This window comes from Chrysoperla carnea, chromosome 1 (genome assembly GCF_905475395.1).
Source record: "Chrysoperla carnea chromosome 1, inChrCarn1.1, whole genome shotgun sequence".
NCBI classification, from domain to species: domain Eukaryota; kingdom Metazoa; phylum Arthropoda; class Insecta; order Neuroptera; family Chrysopidae; genus Chrysoperla; species Chrysoperla carnea.
Window position 1 is genome coordinate 58,371,870 of NC_058337.1, and position 19,711 is coordinate 58,391,580.

Sequence of the window (19,711 nt, forward strand, 5' to 3'; positions counted from 1 at the left end):
CAGCTAAATGAAATGTTTCTATCATTTTAAGTTTAACTTTACTACTTTCATGTAAATAATATTAAAAAGAAATAAAATAAAAAGAAAAAATTCGTTTTTTTAAGAACGAATGTTCTTATAGAAATAGAAATTAAAAAGTGAAATATAAATACAATTAATATAAAATTAAATTTATCTCTCTGTTATTTTGCAAACAAATAATAACAAATATTTTAGCAAAAATAAAATTAAATAAAAAAAAAGTAAGTTGATATAGTAGTAACCTGATTTTTTACTCTTTATAAATAAGTAAATAAATAATAATCAAGCAAACATTATAATTTGATTAAATACACATTTTTACTACGTTAATAATAATACATTCGCTCGTTGATCGCTCTAAGTGAGATGTAATTTATTCTTGTTCATGCGAAAGAAAGCTTTCATTATCTATATACAGAGTGACCCACCACATAGGAAAAGTAGTATAACGAAAAAAGTAGTATAACTATTAGGAATTAGTAATATAACGAAACGAAAAAAGGCGAGAATATTCCATAAATCCTTTTAATTTACTAAACTTTATCTTGAAATTCATTTCGTAGTTTGTTTTGAATCGCATCGTATCAATCAAAAACCGATCTCGCTGAGAAACAAGCTGATAGAAATTATTTCTTTTGATTTGGAAAACATATTTCTTCAGTTTCGTTAGGGTGTTAATGAGTCGTTGGTTCCTCAACAATGATAAGAGAGTGCCGGAGCTGGATGTGTGTGAATGAGGTTAAAATTATTTTCTTAATATAATGGTGGAAGCGACTGGAAGTTAAGTAAAAAAGTTTATAATATAATTACATATAATACTTTGAGCATAAAAAAAAAGTTTATAATATAATTACGTATAATACTTTGAGCATAAAATTATGCTTTCTATTAAGCTTCATGTAAACGAAGTATCTGTGCGTGAGTGGAATTAAAATTTCTGAATATTTTCAATCAGAGAATGCTCTTAAATTCATTAATCAGCTATTTAAATCAAGAACGGCTGAAATCGTACCCAAAATTCAGTAATAAATTAAAGGGATATTCTAAGCTGGAATTTTATCTTGCTTTGTTTTAAAATTAAACTTATTGTTGAACTATTATGTTAATATAATAAATCAAGATGTATGGTAAAAATGTTTTGGGAAACTTGAAGGGTATACATTTGCAACTTATATGTATATTTACATGTTCAAATATTACATATTTTCTATAGCTTTACTTTCTTGTTACTTTTTTATTTTTATATCATGCTATTTTATATCATTTTCAAGTATGTGCCTTATTTCCTGCTAAATAGTCAAATTGGCCGTTAAAACTCAGATGCACTTGATCAGTTCCGTAGGACGTCTCTACTATTATTGGTCTATTACAACAGGACTAAGAGAAGGATTGTTAAAACTTACCATCAAAAAGTTGATCGCTATATGCGCATACGATGTTGACAGACTTCGATTCTTATTGACCCCAATAGTAAACATAGATAAACTATTATAATTTACCACGCAATTTTTGAAACTTAATAATTTGAAGTTTTTTAAGCTTTCAATAAACACAGGAAATACGCTTTTTCTAAAATCAAATCACACCACTCAATTTTGTATACTATACAAACATTCCCGTCTACATTCCTAAAGTTTAATCCATGCTAAACTCGACTCGTATATTAAACCTCAAGCGGTCTGATATTATTTCAGACCGCTATCAGTTTGAAAAATCAAAGTATCTACGGTCCTCACTTTGAAAATTTAAAATATCTGCCTCCGATTTTTGCTTTTATATTTCTTACCTTTTACAATACTTACACCTAATTATCGTTCCATGACTCAGGTTTAATCTATTGATACGTCCTGTATGCATTGTACATAGTTTGAAGTGTTCTTTATTGTACCTGAATAACTAATGAAGTGGCACAAATTTAAAATGTAATGATATTAATTATGTTGTTATTGATAAATATATCAATGATTTCTACTCCTTGTCAGTAGATTTATTTTGTACTTTTTGTACCTTATCGACAGTGTAAAATTCACAAGTTAAAAATTTATCTTAATGAAAATATAAAATACATAGATAGGCAAATAGTATATTATTTGAATTTAACCATAGAGTAAGGAGCCATTCATAAATTACGTCCCTACAATTTTACGATTTTTTAAACCACCCCCCCCCCTCTCCTTGTCACAGATGGTCACATTTTTGGTGTGACGACACATATTTTATAATATAGAAATAATTAAAATATAATAGCAGTTAAAAATTTAATCAAAATAAAACAACAGTTAAAAATCTTGGTTTTTATATTCTGGCAAAATTAACACGCTTTCTTGCCATAAAATTAAAATTAAATTTTAAACCTTTTTTATTCTGTCAAAAACGCTGTCATCCATTTTGGTGACGTAATATTGATATTGTCAACAGTTATTACTAAAAAACATTTCGAAGAAGTAATTCATTATCCCCATAGCGGAACTCGTACCATTATCCACTTCTATGTTGATTCGTGGTCCCTTTGTCTACCTTTCTAACTTGTATGTCATTAAAAGAATGTGCCACCTGGTACAACGGTATTCCTGTCGCCTTCTGGTGTTTTCGTCGCGATATTCTTGTTCAGCGAGAAACCGTTTACCCGGAGCCCTAGGTACCATTATGACCAATTCTGTCACAATATGCTTAGCGACCCCCTGTCGTGTTCAGCGACCCCAAAAACCGCCGTGTAACAAGTTTGAAATCATTTTCATCCCTATTAACCGAATTGTAAATTCAATATTAACGGTAATTAAAAATGCAATTATAAAATGCACATTAATTTTACAAATTGAATATTTTTTATTTCTTATAAATCAGACTAAGTCACAAAATTTTCTGACGCTCTAACGAATCGAATACCGAAAACCGCATTCAAATCCGACTTACTACTCAAATTTTTCGAACTTTGATCATTTTTTCTGCTTCGTCTCTTCGTCTATAATACCGATATGACATCGCATCAGGGTTGGCCCGAGTTTTAGGTCACATGATATACAGTTTATAAATTACGATTTTTAATTTTAATAAAATAAAACAATTATATGCTTTTATGGCTCAAAATCAGAATAGTTAAGTATATTTCTACATAAATTGTAATTTTTATCAAATTTTATAATTTATTTTTTACTACCGAAAGTACGCTATTATAAAAGAAATCCTCAACACTTACCTAACATTTGTATTTTTTATAAAAATATTATTTTAAAATACAGCCATATGTTTTTTATTTTTTTGCTATTTGAATGTAAAGTGTTATTATAGAAAATTATTATTCAGAAGTCGATTTATTAAAATTATACTTACAACTTTCATTGGACATATGATTATCATTACAATTATCATTGTGGTTGAAGTATAAGTATGTAGTATATATATATATATATATATATAATAATAATATATTTAAGGTAGGACGATCACGGTAACACCCCAATCGTTTCGATTCCTTCTATGAAACTTTCCCCTATAATTTATTCAAGAACTTCATTAAGGATGAAAAATCTTCGATGGTTTTTCGACAATTATTATTGCAGTTTACTCCAAGGCTTGATTACGATTATGACAGTAACAAAATTTGAAGGTTGATTCTTTGGGTTAGTTTTCGAGATATCGGTGGCTGAAATAGAGAATTTTATCATTATAAACTTTGAACATGATAAAAATTTGGTTTGCTACGTTTTGCCATACATCTAAGTGACTTTTCTGAAAGTCATGCTTTTTTAAAATTTTATAAACTCCAAAAACTGATTACTATCACTATGGGCAGTTCAGTTCTACAAATGAATGAAATGAGATAATAATTTTATGAATGTGTTTCTACTAGACAAGTTGCGCGCGATTAGATTATTTAATAGTTCTAAGGAAATAAATAATGATTTGACAAATATATTTGAAATCATGAAATTATGTTTTTTAAATGGAACTGGAACTACTGTTCATCATTGACGCAGCTGAAGGTAAGCTAATGAATAGATTTGAAGAACCCAAAAATCGTGTTCACGGCACAAGAGGTTATTGAATTTTAACCACAATAAAAATACGTACATAAAGCCAGAGGTTTTAACCACAATAACCCAAAGGTATGAAGATGTTTTTATTTTATAATATAAAGAGGAGCTAAGATTCGGAATTATCTAAAAAAATGAAATTTAAGTATTTATTCTATATAGTTTAAGAATTTACTCTTAAATTGTCTAGAAATTGTTTTCTATGGTGTAAAAATCTCCCATAATCATATACAAACAAACTATAAAATATAATTAAGAGAGATAAGAAATCTAATTTTTAACTTGCATTCCAGCTTATAATCTTCCGAAAATAATTTACACAATGCAGACCAAGCAACTTTATAGGCAAGAATTATTATCCCTGCTATTGTATTTTTATTGTAGTTACTACAATAGAGTCTTTTTCACGCTTCCACATTTTTATTATTCACAAGATAAACTGAAAATACAATTAGGAGCTGATAAAGTGACCAATTCGATATTCGAATAGCCATCTAAAATAGTACAGATTAAAAAAAAACTTCTACATTAATAGGTGGTCTATTTTCATTTGCTCATGCAAGAAAGCGTTTATCCTTACGAAGTATTGTGTTTATCCCGCCTATAACTCTAATATGAATTGAATTATGATATTAAACTGAAACAAAATATACTACGGAACACGATAAAAACGTTACTTAAAATTTAAATGTACTTACAAATTGATTTAAATAAATATTTGACAGTGGCGGCTACGACGTGGTTTGGTTTGATTAGATCAATTATTTAATTTAGATACTTTTGAAAACCACAATTAATCATTTATTATTTGGTTAAACTATTTATCAAAATTGTTCCCTGTTTTATAAAAATTATACACTTCATTTAACTCATTAAACCGCAAATATTTAAAATTATTTTTGGATTAACCGTTCGCTAGTCGTAATAAAGTTTTGATATTAAAGACTAGAGAACGATTATAGAATGCGTTCATATATTTCTTTAATATAATGAACAACCGTAATTATGGTGAAGCCGTACATCTGTATAATATTCTAAGTACAACTCTATAATATTCTAAGATAGATAGAGTCTTCCTTAGTATGATTGTCCAATAACATTTTATGTGTAAAAAGGTTCCAATTAAAATGTCAACAGTATGTCAATTTCGCCACATTCTTTCGATATAAATGGGACATTTTTGAGGTATGTTGTGCTTTGTTTATCAGAAAAGCAAGTCTGTTAGGCTGTGTAAGTGGTAACCAATGGTTAAGTCGGCCGTAAAACCTACCATTGATTTAACTGCAAAAATTATAACAAAATTTTCATTCCAATTTTATCTTCTAAGTAACTCGCATATACAAAAAAAAAAACTGTTCACTTTTGTGGTCATATAGAATACAACGATTTATCTTTGAACAAATTTTACCAGGGGGTTATTTATATATTTTCAGCTCATTAAAAAATCATCTATCTTAAAAATTGACTTGGTCCACACGTACATCACTCAAACAATTTCCGTTTATCAAAAATTAAAAATTAAAAGAATAAATAGGCAGGAAGGAATTATAATAACGTTTTCACTTTCCTCGCCTTGTGGAATGCTATTACTCATAAATAATGTTAGAAAGTAAATAACCGCCACTGTTAAACGTATAGTTAGTCTATTGACCTACATAAGCCATAAAGTAAGTATATTCATTAAGTTGTGTATTGTTTTTAAACGAATGATAAAGATCACAATAATACAATGTAATTATTAACTATTGAGATTGGCGATAGGTAGTTTAAATACTTAAACCGAGCTAACGTCGGTGCTTGTATATTTAACAAATTAACGCCATGAAAACTAGCCCATAAAAACCAAGTTTTGATTATACTTCCTTTTATACTATGCATATATAAAATATATCACAGTAGGTACATTAAGTTTAGTCCCAAGTTTGTAACGCTTAAAAATATTGATTGAAAATTTTGTTATAGGTGTTTATAAAATCACCTAATTAGTCCATTTTCTTTTGTCTGCCCGTCGTCCGTCTGCCTGTCTGTCCGTCTGTTCGTCTGTCCGCCTGTCCGTCTATCAATCTGTCCATCTGTCCGTCTGTCTGTCAACACGATAACTCAAAAACGAAAAATGATATCAAGGATAAATTTTTACAGCGTGCTTTGGACATAAAAAATGAGCTCGAGTTCGTAAATGGGCAACATAAGTCAATTGGGTCTTGGATCCCTAGGAACCATCTTGTAAACCGATAGAGATAGAAGAAAAATTGAAATGTAAAAAATGTTCCTTATAAAAAACTTTCGTTTAAAACATTTTTTCGTAAACATCACTGTTTACCCGTGAGAACGCAAATTATATAGTATGTATTATATGGGACTATCAGTTATGTATGTGTGACATGTATGTATGTGTAATATGACAGTGTAATCCACATATTCTATACATGGTATTTCAACAGTTAACTAAGTTAATTGTTTGTTTTCCTTTGTTTTGATTAATTTTTTTTAAACAAACATTTTTTTTAAAATTTTATCGTTGGCGCGATTCTGTCTGGAAATCTTCAGCTCGATTGGATCACGGAAAAAGGGTTAAAAATCGATCCACTTTTTTCGGCAGGCAAGCAGACACTACGAGTTAAAAGAAAGGTAGAAAAAAATAATATCATTTTATTTAAAAAATAAAGGCAATATTTTTACATAAATGATAAATGATAAAATTACTGTGCAGAGACTTGTAATTAAGTATATAAAAAGTGAAAAATATAATTAATGTTGTTTACTTGCCTGTGTTATAAAGAAAATAAATATACTGAGAACTTATAAATATTTCACTGAGGTACCGCTAGTTTGATTTTGTGCGAAATGAATCGGCATTATAAAAGCCAAATTAGATTAACTTAGAAAGATGTAATCTGTAACTGCTTGCACAATGCGTATGATGAATTTCATAAATGATTCATAGAATTTCGATTCGATTTTTTTTTGTAGATTTGCAGGCATTCTAGCGATGCATTTAGTGGCGTGGTGAAAACAATAAGAGAAATATCATACTGTCTTTGGTAAAGAACATAAATCGCTTTCCGCTCATTGGTAAGTTCTCAAATTGTTACAATCGACATATTATATATGGTTATACTAAATTGTCATTATTTTATTTTACTACTAAAATAACTGCATATACTTGATCGTTGAATAAAACCTAACCATGGCTTGTACTAGGATGCGTTTTTCGAGTTTTTGATAATTTACAGCTGAAATATATCCATTTTGAATCAAGCTATCAAGAAATAGAATTCACAGAAAAAAATTTGCAAAAAAATACAACTTTATTCTATGGACTACATAAAGATACTTTTAATTGTACTTCTGCGTATAATGACCAAATAGTTAAAAACGTAGATAAAAATAGAGACTTTTCATTTGATTGGGATACCTTTAAAAGTAAACTTTATCTTTTATTAAAAAGTTTGAGAGCATACAATTTTACATGGGCTTTCTATTCTGACTGGTTGTCTATGTATTATCATTCGTTGTGATTTTCATTATAAATAAATTTCCCAATGCATGTTATCAGCGAAAATTAATTTCTAATTTCTATCAAATATTCTTCTTTCGTCTCAAAAAATTCCATTGCCTCAACTCGCCGTAGCTCGTCCTTAGTTTATATATGCTTAAGGAATATTTTAACAAAAAATCAGCTTTGGAATCGAGCTGGAATCGATTAAAGTTATATGTAGGAATATATACTTGTATTGAAATATATCAATGTTGGACCTTCAAAAACTGTCTTCTTGCTCCTTTAACCTTCAGGTGCATTTAAAAGTAAGGTCCATATTAACTTATAATACCTGGAGGTAGGCAGAAAAACAGGCTCTACCCTCTAGCTTTAATTCTTTTAGCTAAAACTGTTTCTTTATGATTGTGTGTGTAAAAATTTAAAGAAATCTCCACCCCCAATAAAAAGAAACGAACCGATTTTGAATTTTGTTTGTTTGAAAGGTAATTCGATCGAGTCGAGTGTCCCTCTGATAAAATAGTCTGATTCATGAATCGTAAATTTGAGAATCAAAATAAATATACATATTCTTCTTTAAAATAATTCAGAAATTCACTTCTTAAATGCTTTCTTAAAAATGAAAAGAGACTTTTTTGCGAACGTTTTATAGAACTGTCACAGTTTAGCAGACAAAAGCCCTTGATATAACAATTCATTAATCCGACTTTCTTATCAAGGAGCTATGTTTCAAGAAAATCTGCTCAGCAATTCTAGTTGTTACCAAGTACGGAACACTTTCAATCAAATTACCTTTCAAAATAAATATCTAATAGGTTGATCCGTTTAGGAGCTACGATACCACAGACAGACACATAAATACACTTACACGTTAAACTAATGGAACTCCGATTTGTTATTCGGGGGCTAAAAATATAATTCGATACTCTCAGCTGTCCTCACCATAATATGGGCTGCATTATCATTTTTGGCAAACTGCACAATAAACTTCTTTGACTACATTTTTAGTTAAAGCAAAAGGTATATATATATTGCCGTAAAAGAATGTTGAAAAATATTTGATAATTATCAATCATTTAGACCAATTATTAAAATTGCCTTGATCAAAAACTTAGATGGTGCCTTTGTGAATAATTTTTCAATTTGAAATTTAGGTTAAATTTTTGGAACTGTCTAAGGAAGTAAGAATAAAAATATTAATAATTAATTTTTATTTAACACATTTATTTTCTAATTACATATAACATATACAGGGTGTGATATGAAGAAATTGTTTTTTATTTTTTTTTGAAAATTAATAATTACTTTTGTTATTAACTATTTATATAAATGTTTGATTTTTGTTTTGTTTGTATGAATGTAATAAAAAAAGAATTCATAAAATATATAAGTTAATAAATTAAAAAAGAATATTATCTAAGTTTAATAATTATTAATATTTAATTATTAATTATTGTATTAAAAATTTAAAAAAACTCATTTTTATTTATTTATTTTTTAATTATTGAAGAAAAAATTCTTTTTTATATTATTTATCTTTTAATAATATTTACAATAAAGTTATAAATCAATGGATTTATTCTTTAAATCATAATACATTATGTTTATTTCACAATAAAAGTATTCGCTTTAGTGAAGTTTGCTCTTATATTTATTAATTAATATAACAATTAAAAATTATTCAATTCAATAATCTGCAACCTTAAGCAGAGAGGATTCGAAAATAGAAGGTAAATTATCGTAATATAAATTGTCGTGATACGATATTGATTACCATTTAATTCAAAGTTTGGACGAGATATTTGTTCACAGTGAGAATTGCTTTTGTACCTTCTGATGGTAGAATGAAAAGTGAATTTAGAAAATCAGAGTCATTTAAATAATCGTAACGGAGAAATGGTAGAATAATATGCATAATGATAAATGGTTTGTTTCTAAACTTGCTTTGAATATATTATAACATAATTTTCCATAGAAACAAGCTAAAAAATGGGAATTTAGCGTCATTCCGATTGGCTCACTGCCTTAAAGGATGTAAATACGTCTCAACAGTTTTTTTATTCATAACTATTTTTTGTTAATAATTAATAGAAAAATGAAATTATTAATTAAAAACAAAAATTACCTAAATATACTTTAGATGAATTATTCTGTCATTTATATATGAATTTGAAAAGAAAAAAAATTAATGCAAGTACTCTAATAAACAAACATCAAGTTAAAATGTAAAAATTAAGTGTATACCCAGATTTCAACATTATTATTTAGTTAAAAATAACTAAACCATAAAAAAATTAAGTTAAAATAAAGAATAAGTACTATACGATTGTCCTATATTGGCATAATTATTGGATTAATTAAATCAAAAACTATTGACTAAATACAACATTGTTTATGCTAAGTTCCTTTTTTTTATATCATTTTCAGAAATCAATTAATTCAAAATTTTAATTTTTTTGTTCGAATGAAAGTTTGTTGTTAGCATTCTCCGTGTTTTTTAAAGACTTTTCGATTTTCCTCTCTGCAAAAAATTTTACAAATTAAAGGAATCATTCCCCTCAATCGAAACCAACAGAAGATGGTCCTATATTATTTGTAATAAGTATTCTCTATAGTATTCTGATATTAGTTGTTATTATAGAGCAATTTTTAGAAGTATATCTACAAGAGTTTCGGACCATTTGCCATTGTCAGGGTTGTCACATCGTTTAGTCCAAAAGGCTGTAAAAAGCAGCTTAAAAAAGGGGGAGATTTTCATTTTGTCTTAAAAATTGAATATTTTGCAAATCATGACAATACACGCTTTTTTTACGTTTCCCTTTACTATTTTTTGTGTTTTGGTCCACGTAATCTCTTAAAGGTTACCACTTTTAAACTAAACAAACTAAAAATATTAAATTGTAAGTTAAAGTTCAAAATTTAGTTTCAATGTGACTGATTTTCGGAAGTATAATTTTAAACACTCGTTGGAAAGAAAGTTATTATCATACCGACCGATCAATCCAGAAAATGTAATACAATTTCGTTTTCGTTTACAACTAAGTTTTATTGATTGTTATTAGTAATGTTAGAGTGATTTTGTAGTTTATCATAACTCTTTTTGGGTACATATCGTCATATTTCCTTTCTTGTATTTCGCTGTTTTTTCATATATGCGACATTCTTAGTCCAATCTCTCCGGATGCGACAATTTCGTACTATCAAACGAAATTGTGACTGTGTTTTTCATTAAAATTTAAATAGCAAATTTCAGACACTGATTAATAAAAATTATCACTAACACAACATTATGTCTTGAAACAGAGAAGCATGATCCTGCCAGATTGATGTTTTTTTTTTTTTTTTTTTTTTTTTTTTTTTGACAAGAAAGTTAATAATTTTATTTTTTCATACAATAACGATTGATAAAAACAAGAACTTAATAAAATTTTAAGAATAAATCCATTGGTTGTATAATTAACATAATTAATTAATATTTGTTTTAATTACATATAATAGACTAGTTTCATATGTAAGAACTAGTTTCAATACATATTTACATTTAAATGAAATTACTACTTATTTTTCTTTTTATATAATAATTATATCTTTCCTTCATTTCAATAATAATTGTCTCTAGCCAAATATTGAATTGTTTTCCAAGTAAAAATTAACTTTGTTTTCTTTCATTATCACTTATTAATTTTTATTCTTTTTTAATATATTTTTTTAATTATATATATATTTATATATTAATGATAAAAGATTATTTATTATTAATAATGTGGAATTTTACTATTGGCAGTTTATTATTATGTTTCTTTTTTTTAGAATTTATCCACTCTTTTTTAACATCAGTCAACAATATATTATTAGAAAAAATACATAACCTCTTTTTAATGTCATTTAAGTATTATTAAATTTAGTAATTTAGTTGTTTCATTTTTTTCAGATTAATGATTATGACTACAGCAATTTTCTTTCTGAAACAAAAATTCTAAAATAAACATCAATTATGCAAAAAAGCCACACAATTAACTCAGTTGGTATTTACGGGCGTTTAATGCAACAAATAAACAAGGTATGTTAAGCACATGTTACGTAATAAACGCCGTATTTAATATAGATTAATTAATTACTAGAAAATGATTATAATTAAAGAGTGTTTTTGTGTTTTTGATTTAAATTTGGTTTATGTTTTTCAGCATTTCAATAGTAAAATTAGTTAAATTTTTTACCTCCAGGTAGCATTGTTATAGTTATTATTCCCAATAAGAATTGGTCAGTTACATTTCTATGTATGGAGGGTAGAAGAAGTAAGGAGAACCATCTTAAATAGCAGTTAAAGTAAAAAAGTGTCCATCTGAAAAAAGCAAATAACAGTCATAAAATTAACCAGAATAGCGCTTGTGTAGCAGGTGTTTGATTTGAAATTCTCTGTCCTTCTCGAACAACTTGTTTAGATTTTTATATTACTCTTATTACTTTGAGCACTCCTTTTAAAACTTACACTTTTGCTACAGCAGCGCCACCCTTATTTGCTGCTTTTCGATGGACACTTTTTATATATGGAGATGGTTCTCTTTATCTTTACCCTCCATAATTTCTATGATAAAAAAGCGCCTCCAATGAGCAAAATTGTAAATAAAAAGCCCAATTGAATCTATCGTATTTTGAAAATCAGTCTGGGTAATAATTTTAGTTATACTTTGTCAATATAGCCTTTTTATTGAAACCTCAAGACTGTTAAATCGGTACTTGTAAGAATACAGAAGTAAATCAAGTAGATGTACTAAAATACTGAACAAGATTCCAAACCATTCACAAAGAAATTATGTTAATTTAGGCTCCTGCATAATTGTGTTGTAGAAAGTGTTAGTGAATATGAAATAAAGTGGGAAATTTCGAAAGTGTATCCGAATATTTGAATATGATCCATACAATCATCTGCTGCACCTTTTAACAAGTCCACACACTTTTTTTTTAGTAAGTGTCAGCAATTTAATTAATGCAACTCTGCAGTGCAAAAGCACGAGACAATCAGTTACAGAAATTGACATGTAGGCAAATTAAATGTGTTCTGGCAGAGAGATTCTTCGGTACAAAAAAAGGAAATTATTGGAAAATTGAAATAGTGATACTCTATATCGCTCATAAAAAATTAATTTCACATAAAGATTCGCTGGTGGTTTTGTCACGTCGGTTTTGTGGTCTAATTAATTGATTATAGATAAAAATAGATATACAGAATATATACAGAATGTTTCCTAAGTATAAATACCGAAAATTTAAAGGTAAATTCTTGAGCCAAGTTTATAGAAAAAAGTTCACATGTCCACAAACACTTTGTTTCCAAGATACAGGATGGTAGTTATGGTAGTTTTAAGCAAAAAATCAGTTTTTCCACGTTTTTTTAAATTTCGGTAATATCACAAATTTTGGTGAAATTTCGTTCACGCATTTAACTGGAGCCATAAAATGCATTCCGATTAATATGTATCTGAAAGCATTTTTCTTAAAATTTTTTCTAACGGTTTTTGAAAATCAGTAGCGATAGTTTGCAGACATATGAACTTTTTGCCATAAAATTGGTTCGTTAAGAACATACTTTTAAATTTTTGTACTTACTTAGGAGACATCCCGGATTTCATTTTGAAACAGTGTACGTATACGTCTTAAGTTTGTTGAATATAAAACTTTAGTGGAAACTAAGACAATGTGCATTGATTTCCGCCATATTGCTTATCCAAGTTATATTTACAAAATATTTCATCAATACTCTCCTTTACATTGTTTGACGGAAAATTACGTCGTTGTCAAAGATCTCACTAAAGAACAATAAAGTTCACACGTAATGATTATGTTTATAGCTTTTTAATAATTTATCGATAACATTAAAGTGAGGTTATTTTATTTGATAAAGAATTCTTGATATTTATTTTTATTAAGTAGAATGACATTTATTCTTCTTCTATCTATGATACAATTTTTATGTACATTGGCGTTTAAGGGAGCACGTAAATATTATTTATTTATTTTCCTCAAATATTTTAAATTAAATCTAGGCCGATTTGTTTTTCCTACAATATAACAATAAAATTTTTTGCTAAAAAAAATCTTCGAAAAAATTAACATTTTCAATTATTTCATATCACCAGCTTTCGTAGGTGATGCTCGACAATTATTTGATGAAACAAATGTACGTGTGGGGCTATCAATTTTATTTGATTGTTGTCTAGGATTTGTTGATGATAATGAACTGCTACTCACACCAGAATCACTTGATTTTTCACTTAAACATCCACCACGTCCAAGTGAACTTGCTGTGTTGCCACTTTCACAGCCTAATCCTAAATCAGTGCTACCACCAACAACATATTTAACCATTGTTAATTTCTGATCCGCTTCACATGAATCTTCTAAAAGTGTTGCGGTTATATTGCTCGAAGAAACTTTGCGTCCACTCGATCGATTTGCTAAATTACTGCGTCGTGCATGTTGATCCATTAATTGATTACGTGTAAATGTATCAAAAGCTACTCGCGATGGCAATTTTTCCGTACTTGGTGAATTAGCAATATTTGGTGTAAGTGGTGATTGTGGGGGAATGTTTGGATGATATCCTTGATCATCTTTTTTGTTCCCAATATTTTGTGCTTGTTTAACACGAGCAAGAATTTCGTTACTGCAATGTTGTACGATGGAATCAAGATTATTGGTATTGTCAGGGAATACGTTTTTCTCATTGGTGTCAGAATCATTCCCATGCTGTTGTATTCGTGTGCTTTTCATTGAGGCATCATAACAGCCTGAATCTCGAGGAAATTGTCGTCTTCCAAACGGAGAACAATTGCCTGTTATGCCTAAGTTCAAACCTCGTGTATGATCGTCCCCTTCACTACTTGAACCAGCTATATCTCCTTCACTGCCAGCTGAAACATAAAATTTTGATTAATATGAATCTAGTAGTGATTTATTCATCTATTTTTGAGCTTCTAGGTTTGCATACGAATATCCACGGAATATATTTATAGATTAAAGCCGTTATAACTATAATCGGATGTTAATATGCCGAGAACGGGTGTTTTGCTCAGACAACATCCACTAACTGAGAAATTCCGTAAAAAACGAAATTGGTCAGGGTATATCCATGTGTCGCGACAAAATCTAGAAATTTTACAGACGAAGATACAAATTAAGATCCTGACCAGAAACCAGGTGTGATGGCGAATAATGTACATTGAATTTCTAAAACTACTCTCCAACCAATGCATGTCTTTGATAATGATTACATAGTCGAAATACTTATATGTCTTTTTCAAAAAATATCTAAACTTGAGAGTATATTTGAAATTTCGTAATTTTTTCTGGTCAAAGTTTGTGAAGTAAGTTGTCTATGGTCGAAAATTACATCCATGATATCTCAAAATATCTTTTCTTACGTTGTTCTGGGATCCAAAAAGTAGCGAACGATAATAAAAATATACTTACAATCTAAATCGTGTAGCAGTTGAACTGCCGATAAAATTTTGGCTCGATGATCAGGATTAATAATTCCTAAGTAATCCAAATCAGCTGGCTCAATTTCTTTAAACAATTCTAGATCTTCATAACCATTTAACACAAATACGGATATATGTTCATGCATTCCAATTTTAATTAGCAAATCTTCCACAGAACATAATTTACCTCGAGCGTTTTTTAACCATTTCATATCGTGCCTAGATCTAACTGATCGCTCTGATAATAATTCAACATTGATAAATTTAAAATTGCCTATACGATTGTTACAAATACCCTTCCATAATCCAGTAGCGTTCATTGATAATATATCTATTATGTCTCCCTTCTGTAAAAATGAAAATATGCTATTTAGTATTTAGGGAATTTTTAATAAATTATTTGAGAAAACCACAGACGTCTCTGCTAACTCAAAATTGCCCAATAAATATATATGTATAATTTTTAATATATTTTGTCACGCATTTTATTGTGAATTATTTATTATGAACTTGAAGGTAGTACGCTGGCATTAAAAGAATAGTTAAGGCGTCTGTGGTTAAAAAATAAATTAAATGTCTATTGCGCAGTAAATTTGAGCAGCAAAACATAATTCAAAAACTATTAAATACTGTGTATGTAACGTGAAGCTTTTTTTTTTGCAAAGGAAAAAAATAGTAAAATATTTCCGGTGTCAGACAAGTTCAACTTCACATGGAAAAAATTGGAATGGAAAAAAGAAATTTTCTGTTTTATTATTCGACTATATGTTGGAAATTCATCACAATGGAAACAGGTTTGATGAAATTTGACGGATACTAAGCAAAATGGAAATATTTTAATATTTTCAATATTTATGAACTAGCGAAAACATGATTTGAACAAATTGCGGCATTCAAAAATCGAACATAAAAAAGCGCTTACAATTTCCAATATGGATCATAGACCTAAAGAAAATCAGATTGCCAATAGTAAAGGATCATTTCAAAATCCAATTTTTTTTTAAGTGTCAAAAATTTTGTGTATTGTCTCGGCTATGTTTTGTGCTAATTAAATTTTTCAATAATATTCATTTACCTTAAATCTTAAACCTTCCTTATCATACGGACTTGGCGTATAGTCGACCAATGCACGAGCTCTGCCAACAATTTGGTCTAAGTGTGTTGGACTAGATTCTCGATCTTCAGCTGAAATTGAACTATGATTGCTACCTGCGCGAACCAAAGCTTGTGTACCTAAAAAATTTTAATATATTTAATATTTCAACAAAATAGAAAATAATTTTCTACGTACTTGACCCAGATCCACTAGGAAGACTTTCAACTGAACTTGCCGAACATGCAAATGCTTGTTCATTTCGCCTCTGCTGTTCCGTATTTTCATTGCGCAATCGAGTGATTTTCCGTTGAACATCTTGTCGAAGACCTCTAACTCGTCCAACTAACCCTGCCACGCCTGCTACTCTGCCATCATTAGACTGCAAATAATTATTTTGAAACGTTGAATGAGGTTGTAATAAAAAGTGCCGCAGCATCAAACCTTATGCAATCTTATCGTACTTACCATATGAACAGTAGCTATTTGTTGTGAAATATTATCAAATTCTTCTTGATCCTCGTAATCAGAACTATGGCTGGGTGATAAACCATCTTCACTCCGAGGTGTATATCCTAACATCTTACGAAACGGTCGTCCTTTACCACCTGCATTATTATGTGTTACGTATTGTGGCGATATCGCATCTTGTTGCTCTGATCGACTCGTTTCTACCGATATCGTTGATAACCTTGAACTAACACTCTGAACATCTGAACCTGCGTAGTCTCCACTTTCTCTATCTCTTGCTGATCTGTAAAAATTATAAAAATTTAAAAGTAGAAACCAATGACTTGGATAAACTTCAATATAAGTTTTTTCTTACCTCAATGGAATGATCGTAGTTGGATACGGTCCAGATGGTGGTAAAATTAAGCCTCTTCTAGGAGTTCCGTTACTTGGTGTATCCCTTGGTAACGAAATATCACCAGCACTCGGTAATGAAATAATACCTTCTCCACGCTGTTCCTGTCGCAAATTCAATGTAAAACATACTCGACCATTTTGAATCGTAGCAGTTGGCACACCTGGTGCATTGGCACCCATTAAAAAGTCTTCAGGATCACTCTCGTATGGTGGTTCATCGTACCAATGACCTCGATCAGTACCACCTGGTGCCAATACTCTAACATCTTCATCATACATGTAAGTATCATCTGAAAAATATTTAATATAAAAATTTATTATCAATTTTATGATGACATTTAATTGTTGGGGGTATTATTTGAAATGGGATATTGAAGTTGTTTAGTTTTATTATTTTCAATATACTTTGAAAACAGAGATTTTGTTACATATTGAAAACAAAGACGTTGTTAAATTGGTTGTTCTGAAAAACTAACATTCCACTGATTAAATTTTCTAAAATATTGTAAAGGGTTTTAAAAGTATCAGAACTTCTCTTACTTTGGAAACTATAATAGACATTGAAAGCAAATGACTAAGGTAAGAAATGTTCGATTCGAAATGGGAAATCTGATGAAGGGATAAAATTTTTCAGTTATTCATTGCATTCTTTTGATCAAGTCTATTTTAAGTAATTATATTTTAAGAAATTGCTGCTCACACAAAAACCGATTAATGAAAACTTCTGTTATCGATTCTGAAAACTTCTTCCATCAAAATAGTGAGGTTTATTTGTTCAATATGTTTTTGTCACTTTTGAAATCAAAAACCAAATCCTACCTTTTTCAATAACTACAGAGTGTGCCATTTTGTATGTCGGTAACTAAATAACTTTGACATGTATCAACCGATTGAGTAGATTACATTCAATTGTTTCGACGTTATTATACATGTTTCTGAAACGTCAGTTCAGAATAATTTTAATCATGAATAGCTTCACATCGAAACAACGCGCCGATATAGTGACGCTGTACATTGTAAGCCGTTCAGTTGTGTTAACTCTACGTGTATATTGATGAAAATATCGCGGCCAACAGGCACCGTCGGGCAACACTCTTAGTTGTTTGGTGTCAAATTTTGTTGAGCACGGGACAGTGGAAGATCGTCGAAACATGGCGTTTATCAACGGCCAAGGCGTTACAATTAGAACTGGCTGAACTGGTTCAAATGGTTGACACTGAAACTGATTTTTGGAAGCAAAATTTTGATGACCAGCGAGGTCCATTTCACACTGTCTGGCGGCGTTAATAGACAAAATCGCAGCATTTGGAGAGCGGACAATCGACACGAATCTATGAAACGCCATTACATGTCCAAAAATGACAGTTTTGGGCCAAAACGCAACAAAAAGGGAATACATTGTTTTTACCATATAGAAATCGGGTGTTTTTTCAAGATTATTCAATGTTTCCATACCGATATAAAAGAAAGCACACCTTTATATTAATCCTTCTTTGAGCAGTTATAGGCAAATACTTTCAAAATGGTATTGATATTACTAATTATTTATAAATTGAAGAACATTTCAAAGGGTCCACAGCATACAAGTTTGATAAATTTAATGCTAAACTGTAATTGTAAAAGAGCAAATCTGCCTCATCTTCATTATGTCATGAAGTCTCTGTATTAAAAATCTATATTACTGCATTTTCAATAGAAAATAATAGATTGGACTAAAGCTAGAAATTTGGCATTTAGACGTTATCCTTCTATACAAGTGGATTTGTTTTTAATTTAAGGTTTAGAGTACAAAATTCTATAACAAATCGACTTTGTTTCATTTATTTATAAAATAAATTTTAATGTAACATTGAAATGGCAAAAATTTAATTTACTTTTATTTTGATGAATAAAATGTCTAGACTACATGAAAACATTTATTACAAGTTTTATATAACAATGGGAATTGATATAATAATTATTGTTAAATATTATAAAATTCATTATTACCACTTCGAAATAAAAATAAATACAGGAAAATAAAATGTTTCAATAATCATAATTTTTGTTACAAAATTAAAAAGACCGCAGTAATAAAGCTGTTGGATATTAACGATAAGTTCAAAAAGGCTAGCGAAATTTAATTCTGAACTGTCTTATTTTGTTTTCGATAGTTTCGATAATATTTTGCATAAATTATAATGTAAATCTTCGCAAAAACATTCATGAAACAATATTAGTCTGAATATCAGCCATTTCTGATAGTCATATCTTTTAGAAAGGATTGCAAAGAGAAAAAATGCAAGATGGTCTAATTGATGGTGACGGGATGAAATCTCTAACGGTAGCATTAATAAAACCAGTAACACAGTTAGGCAATATGTTGACTCAAGATAGACAGTCACAAACCTAAGATATGGAGCCCGGTAGTATTAAAACAACAAAAAACAGCCTTTCACTGGGTAAATTAAAGTCCACTTGGTAAATGGAGCATCCCACTCTATTATTAAATGTTCAGACAAAATTGCACAAATTGTGGATTGCAAATTTAATTCGTTTTATTAACCAATGTCTTAACCTTTTCCTTTATTAATTCCTATTTCTCTGTTGGGAATTTCGGTCCGCGTACTATATTCTGGAAAGTATGTACCTGTGTTTACAATTTTATAATGCTGGTCTTAGTCGAGCTTTTACAATAAATGTTGTACGAGAAATTATTTTTGTAAATTTTAAACGAAAA

The 19,711-nt window shown here is 29.2% G+C and overlaps 2 protein-coding genes across 2 annotated transcripts in view; both read right to left on the reverse strand.

Annotated features, from left to right (window-relative positions):
- Nucleotides 1-13,641: 13,641 nt before the first annotated feature.
- LOC123290419 (SAM and SH3 domain-containing protein 1-like) lies at nucleotides 13,642-15,321 on the reverse strand. The gene is made up of 2 exons (XM_044870595.1): nucleotides 15,022-15,321; nucleotides 13,642-14,462 (listed from the first exon to the last, which is right to left on the reverse strand). Exons 1-2 carry the CDS (start codon nucleotides 15,242-15,244, stop codon nucleotides 13,672-13,674), a joined length of 1,014 nt encoding a protein of 337 aa, XP_044726530.1. The 5' UTR covers nucleotides 15,245-15,321; the 3' UTR covers nucleotides 13,642-13,671.
- LOC123306031 overlaps nucleotides 15,258-19,711 on the reverse strand; it is a 77,654-nt gene continuing 73,200 nt past the window's right edge. Inside the window, exons 7-12 of the mRNA XM_044887896.1 lie at nucleotides 16,952-17,282; nucleotides 16,594-16,879; nucleotides 16,324-16,507; nucleotides 16,108-16,265; nucleotides 15,328-15,379; nucleotides 15,258-15,268 (exon numbers count right to left, since the gene is read on the reverse strand). Coding sequence (XP_044743831.1) covers nucleotides 15,258-15,268; nucleotides 15,328-15,379; nucleotides 16,108-16,265; nucleotides 16,324-16,507; nucleotides 16,594-16,879; nucleotides 16,952-17,282 — 1,022 coding nt within the window. The remainder of the gene's footprint in view (nucleotides 15,269-15,327; nucleotides 15,380-16,107; nucleotides 16,266-16,323; nucleotides 16,508-16,593; nucleotides 16,880-16,951; nucleotides 17,283-19,711) is intronic.